Below are 19,242 nucleotides of genomic sequence, written 5' to 3'. Positions count from 1 at the left end.
AAGTTATGTGCCGCGTATAGGAGCCCCCTTCTCCATACAACATCCACAGAGGTCCTCCGGGGGTCAAGGGCTGGCAAACAAACCTTCAAATAATAAGTATTTCTTGTTTTATGTCCAGTAATAATGAGCTTGTACACAGGGTGAGTCATCTCCACCTGGTTCAGTATTGCGTTTTCTACAAAGTCCTAGATCCCCAGAGCCACACTCAACCATCCTGAGCATTCGTTCATTCAAAAAATATTACCTGGATGCTCGTCAAGCCACTGATTCATGAATTAGAAAGAGGTAAAATATTATTTGGTAGCTAGACAGAAGCAGGCATATAACTTAATGTCACCAGACGCGTGCCTCCTAAGCTCCTGTCCTCTGATCTTGAGAGAACTATACTTATGTGAACTCGCTGATTAATTAACGAGGGCCATCTAATCTTCCAGACGACTTCAATGTGCAGTTTTAGTTAAAAGTCCTGTCTTCGCAAACAGGACCGGTTTTTCGGATTGGGCTAACTCCTTTGCTAGTTAAAGGCACTCTGTGTCTTTAAAGGGGGGCAGCCTCCTGTCAAATGGGCCCCAAAGCATAGGCTGAAGGAGCGTGGAGTTCCACCCACTTTCTGTGACGTCCAGCGTCCTGGCTTCTGATTGCCGCCTTCCGACGTCAATCGCCAGGCGTGCGTCTTGCTGGGACACAGTGGAGGTCTCCGCTCTAGTCTGAGGGGCGGTCGGGTGTATTCTGCGCTCGCCCCACACCCGCGAGGCCCGCGCCGCCCGACCCAACGGTGGAGCTGCCCAGCGCCTCCCCTGGCACCCGCTCACTCCTTGCTGGAGCGGGACGTGGCCCGACGGCTCCAGTCACTATGGTCAGTGGTAGCGGGACGGGGAGGGGGCGCCGCCAGGGCGCATGTACGCGCGCGCGGTCGGGCGCGATGCTTAGCCCTTTCCATCCTCGGGATGTTGAGCCGCGGGGTGCTCCTTCAGGGACCTGCAGCCAGGAGATCCAGCTGAGATCCAGCCCTGCTGCCCTGAGTCCACTCTAGATGGCCCCCAGACGCCTCCTCGAAGTCTCGAGGCATGTGCTTAGCCAGGGCGGGATGGGGGACCTCTGGGGTTGTGGTCTCCGCTCTTTGTTAAGTAGCACTTCTTTATAAGGCTTGCAGACGATCCATCGCGGATTTAGCCTGCAGAGACCTACTCTGCCCCCAGCCAACTATCCCTAGGGACAAGCGATCTGGCCACCCAGGCAAGCCTTAGGGCCACTTCGACATAAGCTCAGTCTCCTGATGGCAACAGGTCTGTGGAGTCAGGACACGTGAAGAGGCGGCCCCTAGGTGTGAGGAATGAGTTAGGAGTCCAGGCAGAGATCTAGAAGAACTTCCCAGCTGAGCAGATCAGGCCCAGGAAACCTTGGGCCGGTCAAACCTGGTCAAACCCAGGGCTGGGCAGGTGGGGAAACAGAGGCCAGACAGGGAGAAAACTGGTAGGGATTGTGATCGTATGACAACTAGAACTTGAAACCAAGCCTCTGGTCCAGACTTCTGTGTTGCATCAGCCCACCCTCCAGGTTGCCATGGGGTCAGGCAACAGGGGATGGCGATTGGTGGCTGCCCTATATTTTTCAGTGTCCAGCAAAGGGCGGCAGGGCTTGACCATCGTTAGTACCATTAATCTACGTGTGATTCCTTAGCTCCGGGCTCACCTGCCCTTTCTGTTTTGTTTGCTGATGCTGGATTTTGAACCCTGGTCTTCATGTATGGTGGATAAGGCTCAACTTCTGAACTACTCCTAGTCCCTCACTGGCAGTCAGAGCTGTCTTGGAGGAGACAGGAAGAGAGTCAGAGCGAGGGGGTGGGGTGGGGGTGGGAGAGACAGAGACAGAGAGAGAATACTTAAAAGGACATCTGTCTGGGAGTCATGAGGGCAGAATTAGAGACTGTTTACGTGGCATTTATTAAACACCTTGTTTTAAGTCCTGGGGTCCATGGCTGATTTACTTGACTGGTTTTAAATATTGGTTGAGGCCACACGGCGGTGGATAGAGACTGTCTTGGGAATGACAGTATCTATTTCCATGTCATTGTCACTGGTTTGAGCTTGAAGGTGGAGGGACATGAAGTCCTCAGGAGTCAGGGGCTCGCCCTAACTATGAGTGCTTTTGCTCTTGAGGGTAAGAGCATAGGCAGTCAAAGCACACAGTCCTGCCTGCATTAGATGCGTTAAACAAACCAACGCTGGCATCTTCAGCCTGCGTTGGGGCAGTGGTAAGAAAGATTTGACACCTGCCCTCTCGGAGTTCATGCCTGTGGGCCCAGTCACAGCCACCGAATCACTGACATGGCCTAAGAGTTCAACAGCGGCCTTGGGAGCATGGCACATTCCACAAATGGGAAAAGGCCACGTGCTGCAGGTTGTCCAGGAACATTCAGGAAGAACATCCCAGGTAGTAGGGAGATTGCCTTAGGATGTGGTCAAGAGTGGGCATTCTGGAAGGAGATAGACAGACGATGTAGGCTGGAGGAACCCAGGGTGGTGAATCTGGGAAATTGGGTGTCCTGTGCATGCTGGGCTGTGGCGCTTGGGCAGTCTGCACATGAGGGAACTGTAACATTTTCGATGACCATGAAATGGTTGCTGGCTCTCTCTGATGCTGGGCCGTGAGCGGCCAGCTGGAGAGGCAGGCTTGCTCACTCAGCATGTTTGCCAGAGCTACTGCCTCAAAGCCCTTCCGTGGGATAGATCCATAGGGACTTGTTTTCTGATGACTCTGGAGAGGCTGGAGTCCCAGGTGAAGGTGCAGGGAGGGGCACCCTGCCCCTGAATGTGTTTGGGAATGTTCTGTCCCCAGCTTCCCCAAGCTTCCAGCAGGAGCTTGACTTGTGACATTGGAAGTCATCTGCAGGTGGCTCTGTCCCATTGTGTGTGTCTATACGCCTCTTAACGAGGAAACCAGTCATGGATGGAGTCATGGGCCTGGCTGACCCACCCAGCTCCATTGTGACGTCATCTTACCTAATTATATCAATGATGACCCTATCCCACAATAAAGTTGCATCCTAAGGCCTGGAGCTCAGCCTTCAGCAGTTCAGTTCGGAACACTAGGGATACGTTTTTAGAATACGTTCCAACAGGCCTGGAAGTGTCGGTCCAGCAGTGACAGATGACAAGCCCTACCCTTGTGGCGTTGGCACTTGGTGCCAGAGGGTGACTGCACAAGTCAGCCAGTGAACCCACCTGTCAGATCCTGTCCTGAACAAGCAAGCTAAGGTGGAAGGATGGTGGGGGAAGGGCAGGGTGGCGTCTCTGCTGAGGTGGCATCTCCTAGATCCTGTAAAGAGGCAGAAAAGCATCGAGATAGAAGAAACAGAAGGTGAAAGCCCCTGAAGTAAAGTGTGTTTCCTGTTGGAGAGACAAGGCAACCACTGAGACTGGAGCTCCAGGGTGTACATGGGCCAGGTGAGAGGTGGTTGTCAAAGACTGAGGAAACAAGCAAGCCTATGGAGGGCTGATGAGGATTCCTGCTGCCACAGCAATGTCAGAGACTGGGTGACTTATAATGAGCAGATATTTATTGGCTTCTGGTTCTGCAGGTGCTGGCCTCTGGTGAGGGCCTACATATCTTCTCGCTGAGGCAGGAGGGCAGAGTGGACTAAACCCCTTCCTTTCTTGAGAAGCAAGACCCCAGACCTAGTGACCTCTGAAACACTGTCACATTGGCAGCTAAACTACACGTCAGTTAAGAGGACAGACAGTCACATTTGCTTTCTACTCACACCCCCTACACACACACACACACACACACACCACACACACACACACACACACACCCTCCTGCTGTTTTCACATGAAAGATGCATACCTTCTGTCCCCAGCACTTACCTTATTATAGCCCTAATTCTAATGTCCAAAGGGCAGGACGGTGGCAGAGGTGAGACCCAGGCCAGTCTCCTGACGGACCCTGCCAGCTGAGAGCCTGTGAGTTCCGCAAATTACCTCTCACCCAAATGTGATGGTGGGCATGCCTGAGGCAGACCTTTCTGTCCCCAGAGTGGGAAGCAATAAGAAGTCATCCTCTGAGAGTCCAACACCCAATTCAGCAAACCCTATTCTAGAATAATCTTTCACTCTGTGCTGCCTCTCTACCACACTGCGGGTGGCTATTGCAACTGCCCACCTGGAATTCACTGGGCTCAGCCTAGGCAGCAGCTCACATGGCCCTCTCTGTCTGTGGGCATCATCCTAGTGGAGACTGCCTGGTTACTCTGGGTGCCGCCCCCCCACACACCTACTGTGCATCCCACCCTACAGCTTTGGTCATTTTGTGGGCCTCAGGGCCAGCCCATGTGGACTATCCACCAAGGCCACAGTGCTGGTCACTAGAACAGCAGTCTTTCCGGTGCTCTGTCACAGCTGGTCACCAGGGAGTGTGGGGGCACTTGAGAGGCTCCCTGGAAATGTGCCCTCTTAGGCATAGCCAGCCTCCAAGATCTCTGCCATGTTTGGGAGGTGTGTGTGTGTGTGTGTCTCCCTGAGTGACACCTAGCTCCCTTCTGTGCTGTTATCTTCAGCATATGGCTAGTCACTGAGCCACAACCTTGGTGCGCAGATGCCACTTCATTCTCTCACACAGTCAGTTTGTGAGTTTCCCAAGACTTTCATTCTCTTTGCTTATAAATTCCATCTTTACATCATTTTTCTCCTCTCACATGTTATTGTAGATGAAGTTACAGGAAGCCACCAGAGCCCGAATGACGTCACCTTGGACTTCTGTCTTCCCGTGTCCTTTGTAGTCCATTGTTAAGTTCTGTTTTCCCATTTAGCTCTGGGGCCAGGACTCCCCACAGCCAAGTTCTCTGCCACCTGAGGCCCTTCCCTCCAGAAGTCTCCATTACTTCATTCCTCATTTCCATCTGAGGCTGCATCCTCACGGCCTTTGCTGGGCCTGGTCCCGCCAGCGTTCTCACACAAAATCCCCTGGGAAGACCCGCATCTTACCTTCCGCTCTCCGCTTTGTCTTACCCGCACCAAAATCGCCCGCCAAGGTCTGTTCACAGCTGCGAAGGATTCTCCAGCATTCGCCTGGGCTGTGTCCTAGCTGCACCCCATCCCCCGCCCTGAAACCTCCATGTCTTCAGGTATTTGTTATGGCAACTCCTGCCCCTGGCTCCTGGCTGTGCCTTAGCCTGGTTTTGTTGCTGTAATGGGTGTTCACTGGGTGAGTGCTCTCAGGCCAGACCCAGGAACTAGTGGGGCGGGGCGAGACAGTAGAAGAGGGCTCCTGGATTTGGGGGTACGCTATACTCTGGCTGGTGAAGAGGTATCCTAGGGAGAGGTGAGGCAGGACCTAAGAGCAGGTGGCCACTGAAATGTTACATACATTCAGCTTATCAGAGGGAGACGGAGCCCAGCTGCAGGAGCTCAGAAAACAGCCAGCAGCTAAGATAAGAGCTCGGGGGCCTACAGAGAAGGGTCAGGGTGGAAGCTGAGCACTTGTCAACAGAGACCAGCATCCCCCGTTCTCCAGTAGCTATGGATCTAGTACCAGGACAAGGCTCAGTGTAGGGGCTGCAGTGGGAGATGACCCTTAGTTATCAAGGAAGGTGCAGTGAGGCCCGCCAGGGTCCTTACAAGAGGGAGGAGGTGAAGGAAAGGGCACTATGGAAAGAAAAGCTATACGGTGAGAGAAAGGAGCCATATCCATCGTGGAAGCCGGGCGGCCTTTAACATGTACTTATTGGGGTCGGGAGGTCAGAGGGCAACTTGCAGGAGTCAGTTCTGTCCTTCCACCACATAGATCTGAAGGTTGGAACTCAGGTAGCTCCCCCAGGCAGCCGTGAGGAACTGAGGAAAGCTGTCTGCAGAGCAACGGAGTCCAGAAACCCCCACAAAGCACAGCCTATCCACAGCTTGACTTTAGACGGAGGAGACCAGACGTCTGACCTCCAGTGGCAAAAAAAAAAAAAAAAAAAGTCAAGTGGTGATGTTCTGTGACACCACAGTCATCCGGATTTACATGTTGGAGCAGGAATGGGTCCTTCAGGGAGACAGGTCTCCCTGTACCTGTGGCTTTAGCTGTCTTTGGCTTAACTCATCTCATCAATAATGGACTTTGGACACTCCACATATTTATTCATATATATTTATATTTATATATGTGAATATCCACAATATAAATATATAAATATTTATATATATATACACAAATGCATATATACATATATATACATACATAATGTATACATGTATGTATATTCATATGTATAATGTACACACACATACACACACACACATATATATATATATAACTACCAGCCTGTGCACACCTGAGTGGATGCCAGAGATCAACATCAGGTGCCTTTAGCTATTGCTTTCCTTTTATTTATTTTTTTAACTGTGCATGTGTGTGTAGTGTGCATATGAACCTGCTTCACAAGTGTGTGGGCACACAAGTGTGTGGATTGGCATGCACATGGGTGCTCTCACAAAAGGATGCTGGACATTGACATAGGGTGTTTTCCTCAGTTGCTGTTTATTTGGGCAGGGTCTATCGCTGATCCTGGAGTTGGTCAGTTCCGGCTAGTCTAGCCAGCCAGCTTGCTCCAGGGATGGCATCCCTGCCTACTGAGTGCAGAGATAACAGGTAGCTGCCACGCTGCCCAGATTTTTAGGGGGGAGTGTGCTGGGGACCTGAACTCCAGTCTTCCCTCGTGGGTAACAAGGCCCTTGGTTCACTGAGCCCTCTCCCCAAACTCTGTAGTTTTTTGAGAGAGGGTCTCTTCACTGCTGGCTAGATTGGCCAGTCATCGAGCTCCAGCTGTCTCTGCCTCCCCTCCGGATGCTGAGGTGCATGACTCTTTACCTGGGCGCTGCTTTACAAAACTGTCCTTATGCTTAAGCAGCCAATTCAATTACCATTCAGCCACCGTCCCAGTCCCCAAGTAAACATTTAAAAGAACACTTCTCCTAGTGACTGTGGTTAGGTTAGCAGGTAGGGCCAGGGCCAAGCCCGGGTGGCCTCTGGCAAGGACTTGAACCTTCCTAGAGGGGAGGTTGAAGCCCTGAACCTGCAGCTGCCAGGTGAGGCTGGAGTTTGCAGCTCTCCCGGGTGCCTTGAGGTCAGGCTGTGTGGTGAGTGGTAGCTGTAAGCTCCGGTTGGTAGTGAGTCAACCCTGCCCAACAGAGGAAGATGACCTGGGCTGGGCCTGTTGGGTGCTGCTGAGCCTGGGATGTGGGCATGCTCAGATGCACAGGCAGAGTGGCTGGCAGGCGATTTGTAGGTGAGCTGAGGCCTCACCATCACTGCTAACACTGTTGCCAAGCCCAGCTTAACTACTTAGCATCTATTTGCAAACCAGCAATTAAAGAGCCAGTGTCTTTCCTGTGGCCTGGTTAGGCCTGACAGGACTGTCAGGAGCAACCTGTCTGTTTTCCTTTTCTCTTTAGTCTTGGGGGAGGGGGGAAGGGTTAAAAGCAAACACCAATTAACATCAGCCAAAGTCAAGATTCCTGGAGCTTGAGGCTGGTCTCACCCAGGAATGCCAGTGGGTTTGGGTGGGGACTTGAAGTGCCAGGGTGGAAAACTGCTTGTCACTAGGGTGCTCACGTATACACTTGGTGACACTAGATGCCAACCCAAGGCCTATCTACCTACCTACCTTCCTTCCTTCCTTCCTTCTTTCCTTCTTTCCTTCCTTCCTTCCTTCTTTCCTTCCTTCCTTCCTTCCTTCCTTCTTTCCTTCTTTCCTTCCTTCCTTCCTTCCTTCCTTCCTTCTTTCCTTCTTTCCCTCCCTCCCCCCCTCTTCCCTTGAGACAGTCTTGCAGCTTAGCCTATGCTAGCCCAATTTTACCATCCCCATGCCTCAGTCTCCTGGATGCTAGGATTACAGGCATTTGTTACCATACTCAACCTGGGCTGATTCTTAAATGGCATCCAGTAAAGTGAAAAGGCCTACCGTAATATCTGTACTATAATATATATGTAAATTTAAAATATACAACAACTCCACTTTTAAAAAATTGAAAAATACATCTCGTCTGTAGTCTGATTCATAAAGATAATAGGAAGTACAGGGGTGGTTTCCAAAGTCGGGGAGCGGGGGAAGAATGGGGTAGGTACTTAAGGCGGCAGAGCTGTGTGTATACGGTAGGTACAGTTTACCACCGTACTCTTAAATGACACACACATTTCAAAAGACATGCCAAATAGGCCTTAGTGGGTTGGGGAATGAGTGCAGGGCAGCGGGTTGGGAGGCACGACAGAGATTAGGGCCAAAGAGATAAACTTGGACAAATCTCTGTGACTGACACAGTGCCGCTCAGCCGTGCACAGCTGGTTCTGCGGCTCAGCCTCTTATTAGTGTACCTGCTGCAAATGGCTTGGGTGAATTTGTCAAGGGCAGCAAGTTGACGTAAGATAAAAGGTCCTGGGAAGCCTTCCCTGGTGCCGTGCGTCCCCTCGGGAGTCCTCTTTGTGAGGGTCAGCTGGGTGGTGGCAGCGCACACCTTTAATCCCAGCACTTGGGAGGCAGAGCAGGTGGATCGTTGTGAGTTCAAGGCTGGCCTGGTCTATAAAGCAAGTCCAGGACAGCCAAGGCTATGCAGAGAAACCCTATCTCAAAAAACAAAAACAAAAACCTCTTTGTGAGGATCAATGGCTTTCCTCTTCCTCCACACTGATGCCTTCTTAGAAACTGCCAAGTAAAGAGGGCTGGCTAGGCCTCCTTCTGTGGCCCTGATACCCCATGATGTGGTCACTTCTGGGCTTGGTTTGGAGCCAGAATTTACTGCAAGCTCATTAAACACAGCCAGGGCGCTGTGGTTCAGAAAGCCCCACTCACCGTTTTAAGTCAGCCATCTATAAAAATACTTCTATAAGCAAACAGTCAGGAAGCAGATGGCAGGGCAAGAATGATGCAGGCTGTGCAGGGTGTGGCCACTGGCCAGGCAAGGGGCTGGTGGGTCACCTTGCCATGCACACAGGTGTGGAGGGGGCTGTTCAGAATGATTCCTCCCCATGGGGATCTGCATCTTGAACACAGTGTAAGCAGAATTAACTGTATACCAGGAACTGTGTGTTCTACAAGTGATGTCACTCTTCTGTGATTTAGAACAATATGTAGTTATTAATATATTAAATATATTGTTATATACATAACTATATGTTTTAATATATTTAAATATAAGTATATATCATACATACATACATTCATACATATATACCCACAAAATCAACAAAGCTGGCTCGGCCTAAGGTTCTTTTTTTTTCTTTTTTAAGATTTATTTATTTATTATTATGTACACAGTGCTCTGCCTGCATGTATACATGCAAGCCAGAAGAGGGCATCAGATCACATTATAGATGGTTGTGAGCCACCATGTGGTTGCTGGGAATTGAGCTCAGGACCTCTGGAAGAGCAGCCAGTGCTCTTAAGCTCTGAGCCATCTCTCCAGCCCTGGCCTAAGGTTCTTTAAACCTGCGGATGAAATAGAGCCATTTCAAGCTGCAAGCCAGAGATCTGTGGATCTTTGAAAGGGAGACTGGGAAGTGGGAAGGAAGACCATAATGAAGAAGCTGGTATCTTCTTGGCATGGGTAGAAGGCTCAAAGGAGGTGGAGGAGGGACTGTCTCATTCTGGCAGTGGCCTTTGCTTTCCTGGTTTATTTTCTGTTTCTTTTGCAGAGCTAGGGATGAACTCAGGGCCTCGCACATGCAGGCAAGCGCTCCCACTGTTGAGGCCCATCCTCAGCCCGCTGATACCTTTCAGTGGTTGTGCCTGGGGTCACTTAGGAACTGTCCCCTTGATACCCTGCAGTAAGCATCACACACTGGCCAGGCTCTTGGACGCACTGAACTCCTATCAGGAATGGGGATTGGTGGGTGGGTGAGTGAGGTAGGGGTAGAAGCAGTGTCTCTAGGGGTGCTTCAGTGTGAGAGGTCAGAGCCAACCTCCAGGTAAGGAGGCCCCACAGTGCCCTGGATAGGACAGTCTTCTGTGGTCCGGCAGCTGGGTCCGTTGAGAGCTCTGGAGTCTAGGCTGTGCCTGCCTAGCAGTTTGGTGTGTTTGAACTTTACACTGACCTGCATTAATCACTTCCCAGCTCAAACAACCTGACCTGGGCAGAACCATGGGTATAATAACAGCCACCTCACAAGGGTGTTGTGATAATTGAGATAATGGGGATATATGAGCTTGACACATAGTATGTATCTAGTAATGGCACCTGTCACCACGTCACACATCTTGGGCTTAAGGTAGCAGATGATTATCAAACCATCCTCCCTATATGGGCTTTCAACCTCTGGTCACAGTATGGCTGCTGTAAGGCAGACATTTAAAAAATTTTTTTAATTATATAAAAATTTTTATTATGTATAGTGTTCTGCCTGCATGTATACATGCATGCCAGAAGAGGGTACCAGATCTCATTATAGATGGTTGTGAGCCACCACCATGTGGTTGCTGGGAATTGAACACAGGACCTCTGGAAGAGCAGCCAGTGCTTTTAACCTCTGAGCCATGTCTCCAGCCCTGTAAAGTAGGCATTGCGTCAGCATCTCTGCTCTCTTTATTTCTAACCAAAAGCTTTCCAAGAAGCCCCAGCAGACTTTTTTTTATGGTCTTAGACTATGCCAATTGGAGTAGTCTAGTTTGTCAGCTTGTCCCAAGGATCCCCTGTACCAACCCTCTGAAGGCTGGGATCGCAGGCAGGGCTTTCCCATCCAGCCTGTATGTGGCTCCTGGGGATCTGAACTCTGGTGCTCACACTTAGAAAGCAAGGGCTTTACTGAGTCATGCCTTCAGCAACAGAACACTTATTTTTAGCTAGAAACTGTTCCTTGTGTCAAATAGCACTTTAAGAACAGTTCTAACCTGCACATGCACACAAACACATACACCATTGACATATCAGAGGACAATTAGTAAGAACTAGTTCTCCCCTTTCACCATGTGTGGGCTCCTCAAATCTCAGGTGGTCAGACTTGCCAGCAATCTGAGCTGCCATCTCACCAGCCCAGCAATTTTTTATTTCATTTTGCAGAGAGCACATTCCTGGGTTGCTGGTGTCAAGAGTGCATGACCAGTTGGCTGAGCCCCAACCCCTGAGCACTCTCAACCCATGTCTAGTGAAAGAGCACAGGTGGGGAGGTGGCTGCAGCTCCTTCATCCATGGCATCCTCTGCCCTGTCTCCCACCTGCTTGCTGAGCCCTTCTAAGGCTTGGAGTCCGTGGCTTCCCAGAGGCATATGCTCAGACTTGGTTCTGGCCTTGACTCTCAGAGCTGGGCAACACCAGTAGGCAGTATGGAAAGATGTCCCCCCATGTCCCAGCCCTTGTGTAAAATCTGACCTTTAACCCTTCCCTGGCCCCTAGCTCACACCCTCCAGGTGTCACTTCACAGTTAACCTTTTCCCTTTGGTATTACTGGTTACTGTGTAGGGATGGGAATACCCCTGCATTGCCAGCACATGATGATGCCAAGCTTGACACAGGGTGCATGCTCAGGAACTGGGGCAGAGGGAGGAAGGTGAATGAAAGAATGAGTAAGGGAATGAATGAATGAGGTGGGAGCATACTCCAGCAGAGAGATTTATTAAGTCTGAGTGAAGTATTAAATATTATGAAATGTATCTGTTAACAAGTTATGAGGTCAGTTCTTTTATAACCAGGATATTCCATGGTTATAAAGTCTTGATTATCCCAGCCCTGGGACCAGGACAGTCCAGGCAGGCCCCTACGATGCAGGTCACCTGCTCACACATCCCTTCTGAGGGAAGGGAGTGTGTTCTGGGTTGTGCAGCTGGTTAGTTGGAGGCCAGCAGCTCCATGAGTCTCGTGGGTATCTTTGAAGCCAGCTCAGTGTTTCTTTGTTGTCTTTCAGAGCGAAACATCTTTCAACCTAATATCAGAAAAATGTGACATCCTATCCATTCTTCGGGATCATCCTGAAAACAGGATTTACCAGAGGAAAATCCAGGTGGGGCAGAGGGGAGAGACCAAGAGCCTAGCCAAAGGGGGCTGAGGTCGGGAGTGAGGAAGAGGACAGCTTTTGGAAGGTGTGGAGTTCAGGCCAGGCTCCTGGGCAAACTGAAACACACTTAAGTGCCTTCTGACATTGAGTATTTGCCTCAAAAAGAGATCTTTTCCTTGCAGGAAAACCAGACATAGTAAAGCTAAGTGCCATTTTAAGTGCTGACGTCACTGACTTGAGTGTTCAGGATTCTGTGTGGCATGGCATTCCTCACACAGCTGAAAAACTTTTATAGGGCTGCCGAGGCTCCTTAGTGTTCTGTAGCCTCCCTGCCACATACCCCCACTCAGCTGTCAGCTTTCTCCAGGAAGCCTTCCCTGACTGCTGAAGTCTGATATGGATTCTTGGACCCAGAGCACCCCAGGTCATGTCCTCATACTCTGTCACAATCATCTAACTCTGTGTCACCTTCCCTGACCGAAGGCTGTCTAGTGCCATGGGTAGGCGTCCTCTGTCTGACATCTTAGTGTATTTGTGTGTCTGTGGGATAGATGAGGGTGGGGGCACTGAAGGGAAGGGAGCTGTTGCCAGGCCACTGGCTGATCCACATTAATGCCCTTGCTGCTGCTAAGGCCCAAGTGTCCCCCTCTCCCTTTAGGAACTCAGCAAAAGATTCACTTCGATCCGAAAGACCAAAGGAGATGGGAACTGCTTCTACAGGGCCCTGGGCTATTCCTACCTGGAGTCTTTGCTGGGCAAGAGCAGAGAGATCCTCAAGTGAGTAGGACCTGTGTAGACTCCTCCGCTTCTCTGTACTGGATCTGCCCTGGACCAGGCTTGTAGCAGGGGGCTGAGAGTTGCCTGTTGGAAGCTCTGGCATGCCTGGAAACCTGGCTGCCCACTGTGACGGTGTTGGTGGCAGCCCAGAGGCCGAGGAAGGTGTGGGTAGCCTGTCTGACGCTTCTCTCAGTATTGCCGGAAGGCATGGCTCACCAACAATGGGTGGGCACTTGGAATTTACCACAAAAATGAAAACAGATATGGAGGCACACAGTGAGACATGGAGGCACATAGTGAGACCTTGTTTCAAACACCAATACAAGGAGGAGGAGGAGGAAGAGGAGGAGGAGGAAGAGGAGGAGGAGGAAGAAGAAAAAGAAGAAAAGTAGAAGGAAGAAAGAAGAAAGATGATAAAAGAAGCTTGAAGATGAACAACAGAAGCTTGTTCCTGTTGGCCTTGGTCATGTTCTTGTATGTGTGTGACAGTAAGGGCACACTGTGGTGTGTGCAGAGGCCTTCTCTTTCTTTCCACTGCATGAAGGGCAGCCACTGGACCAAGCCATCAAGCTGGCTCTTGACCCTGACAGTGAGTGAGTGCAGCCAGTGCCAGGCTGGTCCTGGGGTTAATGAAGAGCTGCACTACATGCCCACAAGGGCTCTGTGGCTGGTGACAGAAAGGGCTATGCATTGGAGGGGGAGCACAGGCCACAGAGGGCTATGTGATAGCAGAAGCAGGGAGGCCTGACCTGATAGGTGAGCAAGCTGGTTTCTAGCTACCCACACGTAAGCAACTGGAGCAGAGAGCTGAGGGGCAGAGGTGCACTGGGGTCCATGGCGTTCCCACCTCACCTCTCTTAAGATTTCCTAGCCTCCTAGAAGCATAGTTGAGTAGTAAACAGGAAACTGAGCTTTGAGTATTCTATGTTTAGAATTATATTAATTTGTTTTATCCCATGAGTGTATGCCCTTGTGTGTTCTTAGTGCCCGAAGAGGGCATTAGATGTCCTCTAACTGGAGTTATGGGATGGTTGAGAGCTTGGAATCAAACCTGGAGCCTCTGCAAGAACCCTGAGCCATCTCTCCAGTGCCCTTCTTGGTCTTCAGTTTGCTCTAGTTCCTTGGATCGTTATACCATTTAGGCTTCAGGAAGGGATATTAACTCCTGGCTGCCAAAATTCGTTAACATAAAGGTGGGCAGAAACTGGCCCAAAGAGGGATATCCTGGGGGTCCTCACAGGCACTGCTCAGGTAAACTACAAATGGGGATTGGCTGACAGTGTGACCCTGGCTCCCTGTGAGGAGCACGGTGTGAAGGGCAGAGGCCAGCAATTGTGTCATGGGATGGGTATTGTTGGTCATTCTGGAGGCCCCTGTGAGGAAGGGAGGGGAGAAAAGGGAAAGAGCTGGACAAGACCAGGGCAGATGACATAAATGGGACCACAGGGACAGGAAGGGAGCCTTTGAAAGTGAATTGCCTTTCAGGGGCAGAATTTTGTGATTGCCTCAGTTTCTTCATCTGAGAAATGGAGTCATTTACAGCAAGGAAGGCAGCAGGGGGCAGCAAAGGGTACATGTGCAAGTGGGTTAAAATGTCACAAGGATGTGCTCACAAGGTCTCCTCCTCTCCAGGTTCAAAGAGCGTGTGCTACAGACCCCGAATGACCTTCTAGCTGCCGGCTTTGAGGAACACAAGTTCAGAAACTTCTTTAATGCTGTGAGTCCACCTAAGCCACCCTGGCTGAGGGGCCAAGGCCTTCCATATGGGCAGGGCAGACAGGCTGGAGGTCCACAGCCCACCCACAGCTGTGCAGTTGTGTTCTCAGTCCTCCCGCGAGGGGCTGGGACAGGTCATTTCCTACTTGTGATATGTGGGTACAGGGGACCTCAGTTTGGGGGACTGTCAGTCTCCTCAGTGCCAGGACCATAGATGGGTCTCTGGTCTTCAACACTAATACTCATATGCAATTGCAAAATGAGCCCTGAGGGGAGTCCCTCGGGGTATAGGGGGCGGGTGCTACGGGGTCTGCTCTGAAGAGGTCCCACGGGGTGTGGGGGCAGGTGCCACTTGGGTCTGCTCTGATGGTGGCGGTGTAAAGTTTTACAGTGTGGTAGAGCTTGTGGAGAGGGACAGCTCAGTGTCCAGCCTATTGAAGGTGTTCAACGACCAGAGCTCCTCAGACCGAATCGTGCAGTTCCTGCGCCTGCTCACGTCAGCCTTCATCAGGAACCGAGCTGATTTCTTCCGGCATTTCATTGATGAGGAGATGGACATCAAAGACTTCTGCACTCATGTAGGTCCCTAAGGCTCTCTTTGGGGATGTAGCTCCCAGCCTGGGCTTTGTTGTCTCTTACACACTCCAGGACCTTTGTTTCTACCCAGAGAAATACCCCTGTAATGCCAGCTAACAAGGTTAGCCTGCTGGAGAGACATCTTCCTTGAGTGGCCTGAGCTCTGAGGCTTGAGTTAGCTGCTTCCTTCCCAGGGACTGCTCAGCTGATAAGCTGCACAAGTGACAGTTCCTGTCACATTTGTCCTAAGATGGGCTCTTGCTTCCAATGTATGTATCTGAAGGAGTGGCCCACATGTAAAGAAATGGAAAACGTTCATGTGGCTATCTGGATTTTTTTTTTGTTTTGTTTTAATTAGGATGTACTGGGTCCTAACTTAAATGGCAATTACCACAGGCACAAGAGCAGCTGCCCCCGGTAGGGTGCTCATGCTGATCTGCTTCCATCTCTGTCTCTACTGTCTGCAGCAGCAGGGCTCACCCACAGGCTCTGGCCTCTCTGCAAGCTTATATGTGGAAGCCTTTGATGGCAAGGTCCTTTTAGTCCTAAGCTTTTGATGCCAGCCTGGAAGATTCCTCCCCTTTTGCACATTCCTTCAAGGGGCTGGGATAAAAATGGCTCAAGTTTATTTTCTGCAGCCCCAGTAGTCTCTGGCTGTGTTGCTCCCATGACAGGTGGGTATCATTGCCCACGCACAGCGCAGGTGACCGTGATCCCGAGAGCTGGGGCCACCTTCCTAAGTGTCTCATTTTGGCTTTGCAGGAAGTGGAGCCGATGGCCATGGAGTGTGACCATGTCCAGATCACAGCCCTGTCGCAGGCACTGAACATCGCTCTGCAGGTGGAGTACGTGGACGAGATGGACACCGCTCTGAACCACCACGTGTTCCCTGAGGCTGCCATCCCTTCTGTTTATCTGCTCTATAAAACATCCCACTACAACATCCTTTATGCAGCTGAAAAACACTGATTGATATTAGGCCATGCTGGAGCCTGTCATCTAATGGACTACATTCTGAATGGAACATTCTGCCTTGGCAATTTTTCAAAGTGATTTAGACAACTAGAAAACATATAGCCTTTTGGGTAAAACCACTGAACTGAGACCCTGCCTACTATGGACTGTGATGACTTAATAGGAATTTTAGTATTTATTTTGATAGATGACCTGACCTAATGCCTGCTAACGCTGGACCAGAAAGCCAGGACCCTATCTCTGTACCCGTTTACTGCAAGAACCTTGTTGGACCTACTTATTTATCTGGAAGAGGTTCTTGACAGTGTTGACATGCTGCTTTGTGACAATGGGGCTATCTGGTTTGTCTTCGCAAACGGCGGTGGCCCTCAGAGGGAAGAAAAGCCAGGTCAGCTGTCATAGGCAGACCAGGCCTATGAAGAAGAGTCCAGCCGGCTATGGTGGGTGGGTAATGGAAGACAATTGTCTAAATGTGAGGGGCTTATGTGTAGTTTCATTCATGGTGGCCGTACTTCCCCATCCACTTGAAAGAACAAAGACAGAAAGACTTATATACCAAAGTCCAGAAAAGGACTTTAGCCTTCAGCATGAAGCTCAGGTTGTGAGGTCCCACTACCTCTCAGGACTAGGACTCCTGACTTTGGAGGACAGGCCCTTCAGGGTTCTACTGTCAACCCTACCTGGATATTGCTTGACAAAGACTAGAGCCTGTACCTAAGTCAGTGTGTTCATGTCTAAGACCAAGGGGCTGCAGCTGCCAATCGTCCCCAGTGAATTCTAGAAGTGGGGTCTAGGGAGTCGGCTGGGTAGGGGTGCGTGCAGCATGAAAGCTAGGTGGGCCGAGAGCAGGCTTTGCAAGGCTCTTTGGTTTTCTCCAGCCCAGCTTCGTAGGCAGTTAGAAAAGAATAGACAAGCCATGAAAGTTGCAGCAGGGACATTTCCAGTGCCGGCAGCAGTCTCCTTATCTGCACGTGCCCCTAACAGCCCCTTTGCCTTGCCTTGCTGCCTCAGGAGTCCACTGAGGACACCAGTGGGCAAATCAGCCTCCAGCTGGGCTGAGGCACTTGCTAGCCACGCCCTCCTCTGTAGGACAACCTTGGAACCACTGGTCCTGCCTTTGTTGCAAGGCTCCTGCTCATGTTTCGTTCTGCAGGGATTAGGCTGCTGGGAGGGCCTGCTGACAGCCCACACACAGGACTGGGAACAGGACCTTGAGTCTTACACAATTCAGATTCGTATCTTTTTTCTTTGGCATAAGCCGAAAAGCACTGGGCCTGAGTTTCCCTCACTGCCCTCTGCCAACATTTAGATCCAAAGGCTCCAGCTAAGGGAGTCTATCACTGGCACAGGACTAAAAACCTGTTCTTCTTTTTTTGATGTGTTCAGCGTCCTACACTGATCTAGGTAAGAGTGTGGGGGTCTATGACAAGTACCCCAGAAGAGTGAACACTCATTTCTATGACTATCTTCAGCCAGACAATTCTCCATTTCCAGATTTAATGGTATGAGCACAGGATGCCTGACTAATGGATGGTGGTATGGGCTGCTTCATGGAGTTCGAATGGGTCTAGGGGCTGGGGAATGGGAAGACTCAGGAACATGCTGACACCTGGTCAACCCTAGCAATTTCCTGGCTAGGCTACAACAAGCAGCCATGCCAGCACACCCTCTTTCTGAATGACTCCTGCACTCCCACAGCCACCTCTTTCAGATGACACCCTGGAAACACAGGCTCATCTGTGCAAATGCTTGTGCATTCCTCATTTTCCCAGGGGGAACAAATAGTGGGGACAGGAAGTGTGCCCGCTCTGCCTGTCTTCCTAGAACAGATCAAACTGCTGGGGCCAGCTGCCCAAGTTCAGTCCTCAACTATGTGACCCTGGCCAAGACACTTCACCTCTGAGCTTTGGAAGCAGAGAAGCAAGTCACCTCAGAAGTAAATTGCTTTCCCAAAGTATGAGCCACAGGGGAATAATGGAACAGGTCTAAGAGCTAAGTATACAGCCAGCCTGGGAAAATGGGGCTTGGGGCTCGGTGGGTACCCAAGGCCAAGCCCTACAGCTTCCCTCAAGTGAGAACATCTTCCTAGCATTAAAACAGTTTCTATAAACAACTTTCAGTCTGGTTTCTTAATGTTGGGTACTGGTTACGTAACAAAGAGCACCACCACCTTCCCACAGGCCACTCATGAGTAGGCTACACTAGAAGGGATGCCCCTCGTTCCCTCAGTTAAAAGCAGATACAGGAAACTGTGCACTTGGGCAAAGCCTCACCACACTAGGTGGGCACAGATGAGCTCTGAACACTGACCCCATCTTAGCCCTTGAGCCACTGACATCTCACAGCATCATGTGGAAGGTGGAGGCCACCTGGGTGCTCTCGATGTTTTGTCCTCACAGCCAGGTGAGAGGTAGACACTGGAACATGGGAAGGACTCAGATAGTAGAACTCATGCAGAAGGAAGATGCTCGGAGCTACCCCAACATGTCACCTGGCTGCTGGGTGGCTCTGGCTGAATCTTAACCACCGAATGTCCACTTCCTGACTACAAAAAAAGAGCTACGCCATGACCTCAGAGATAGCCAAATGAGACTAAGTAAAAGTATCTACCAGGACTGCTAGTACAGGCCTATAATCTAGCTTGTGAGGATGCTGAGGCAAGAGGATTCCCAGGTCAAGGCCTGCTTAGACAACCAGACCGTTCAACTAAAAAGCAGAGCAGCAGAGGGCACAAATGGTTTAAACACCTGCTATCCAAGCCTAACAACCTGAGCTAGATGCCCAGAACCATGAAAAAGTAGCAGGAGAGAGCCAGTTATCTCCACGTGGGAGCAGCCCCACCCTCCACCACATACTATATTTAAAATTTTAAATGTGGGCAGGGCCGGGGATACAGATAACCCAGTGGCAGAGTACCTGCCTAGCACATGAGTGAGGCACAGGGACTAGAAAGTATCCAGTCAGCAGTACCACCAGGATCTGAGTACCTTGCTGAGAGTTGAGGGAGACCATGCTTCTTAGATACTTAGGTACTAGGGTTATTTAGGCATGCCTGTGTGTTTAATTCCTCGGGACTCCTCAAACCAAGCATCTGAGTGGTGGTTACTCAGCAGACTGACCCTGAGACGGGCGCAGGAGTCACTGTTCCTGCACTGTACTTACACAAGACACCAGTGCAAGGCTGGAGGCCTCCACCCCTGGAGCTCCACCAGCAAGGCTGTGGCCAGCACTGTGAAGC

General features: G+C 50.6%; 1 protein-coding gene across 2 annotated transcripts; it reads left to right on the top strand.

The window, feature by feature from the left end:
* Nucleotides 1-362: 362 nt before the first annotated feature.
* OTUB2 (OTU deubiquitinase, ubiquitin aldehyde binding 2) lies at nt 363-18,117 on the top strand. Of its 2 annotated transcripts, XM_084791565.1 has the most exons (7): nt 363-856; nt 4,811-5,125; nt 11,871-11,966; nt 12,619-12,737; nt 14,370-14,454; nt 14,837-15,031; nt 15,792-18,117. In XM_084791565.1, exons 1-7 carry the CDS (start codon nt 854-856, stop codon nt 15,996-15,998), a joined length of 1,020 nt encoding a protein of 339 aa, XP_084647691.1. In that variant the 5' UTR covers nt 363-853; the 3' UTR covers nt 15,999-18,117. The 2 variants fall into 2 exon arrangements, with proteins under 2 accessions (XP_084647691.1, XP_084647692.1); XM_084791566.1 differs by lacking the exon at nt 4,811-5,125 and having other exon boundaries at nt 433-856.
* Nucleotides 18,118-19,242: the final 1,125 nt, after the last annotated feature.

This window comes from Acomys minous, assembly GCF_964271855.1.
Source record: "Acomys minous genome assembly, chromosome: 8".
Taxonomy (NCBI): Eukaryota; Metazoa; Chordata; class Mammalia; order Rodentia; family Muridae; genus Acomys; species Acomys minous.
Note: the sequence above shows the minus strand (reverse complement) of the source record. Positions and strands in the feature narration are given on the sequence as shown.

What these genes read in the sequence shown, in the direction of transcription:
- OTUB2 (XM_084791565.1), top strand. An exon ending in TGAAACCTCCATGTCTTCAG is followed by an intron (nt 5,126 to 11,870) that starts GTATTTGTTATG and finishes GTTGTCTTTCAG; the next exon opens with AGCGAAACATCTTTCAACCT. An exon ending in AAGAGCAGAGAGATCCTCAA is followed by an intron (nt 12,738 to 14,369) that starts GTGAGTAGGACC and finishes CCTCCTCTCCAG; the next exon opens with GTTCAAAGAGCGTGTGCTAC.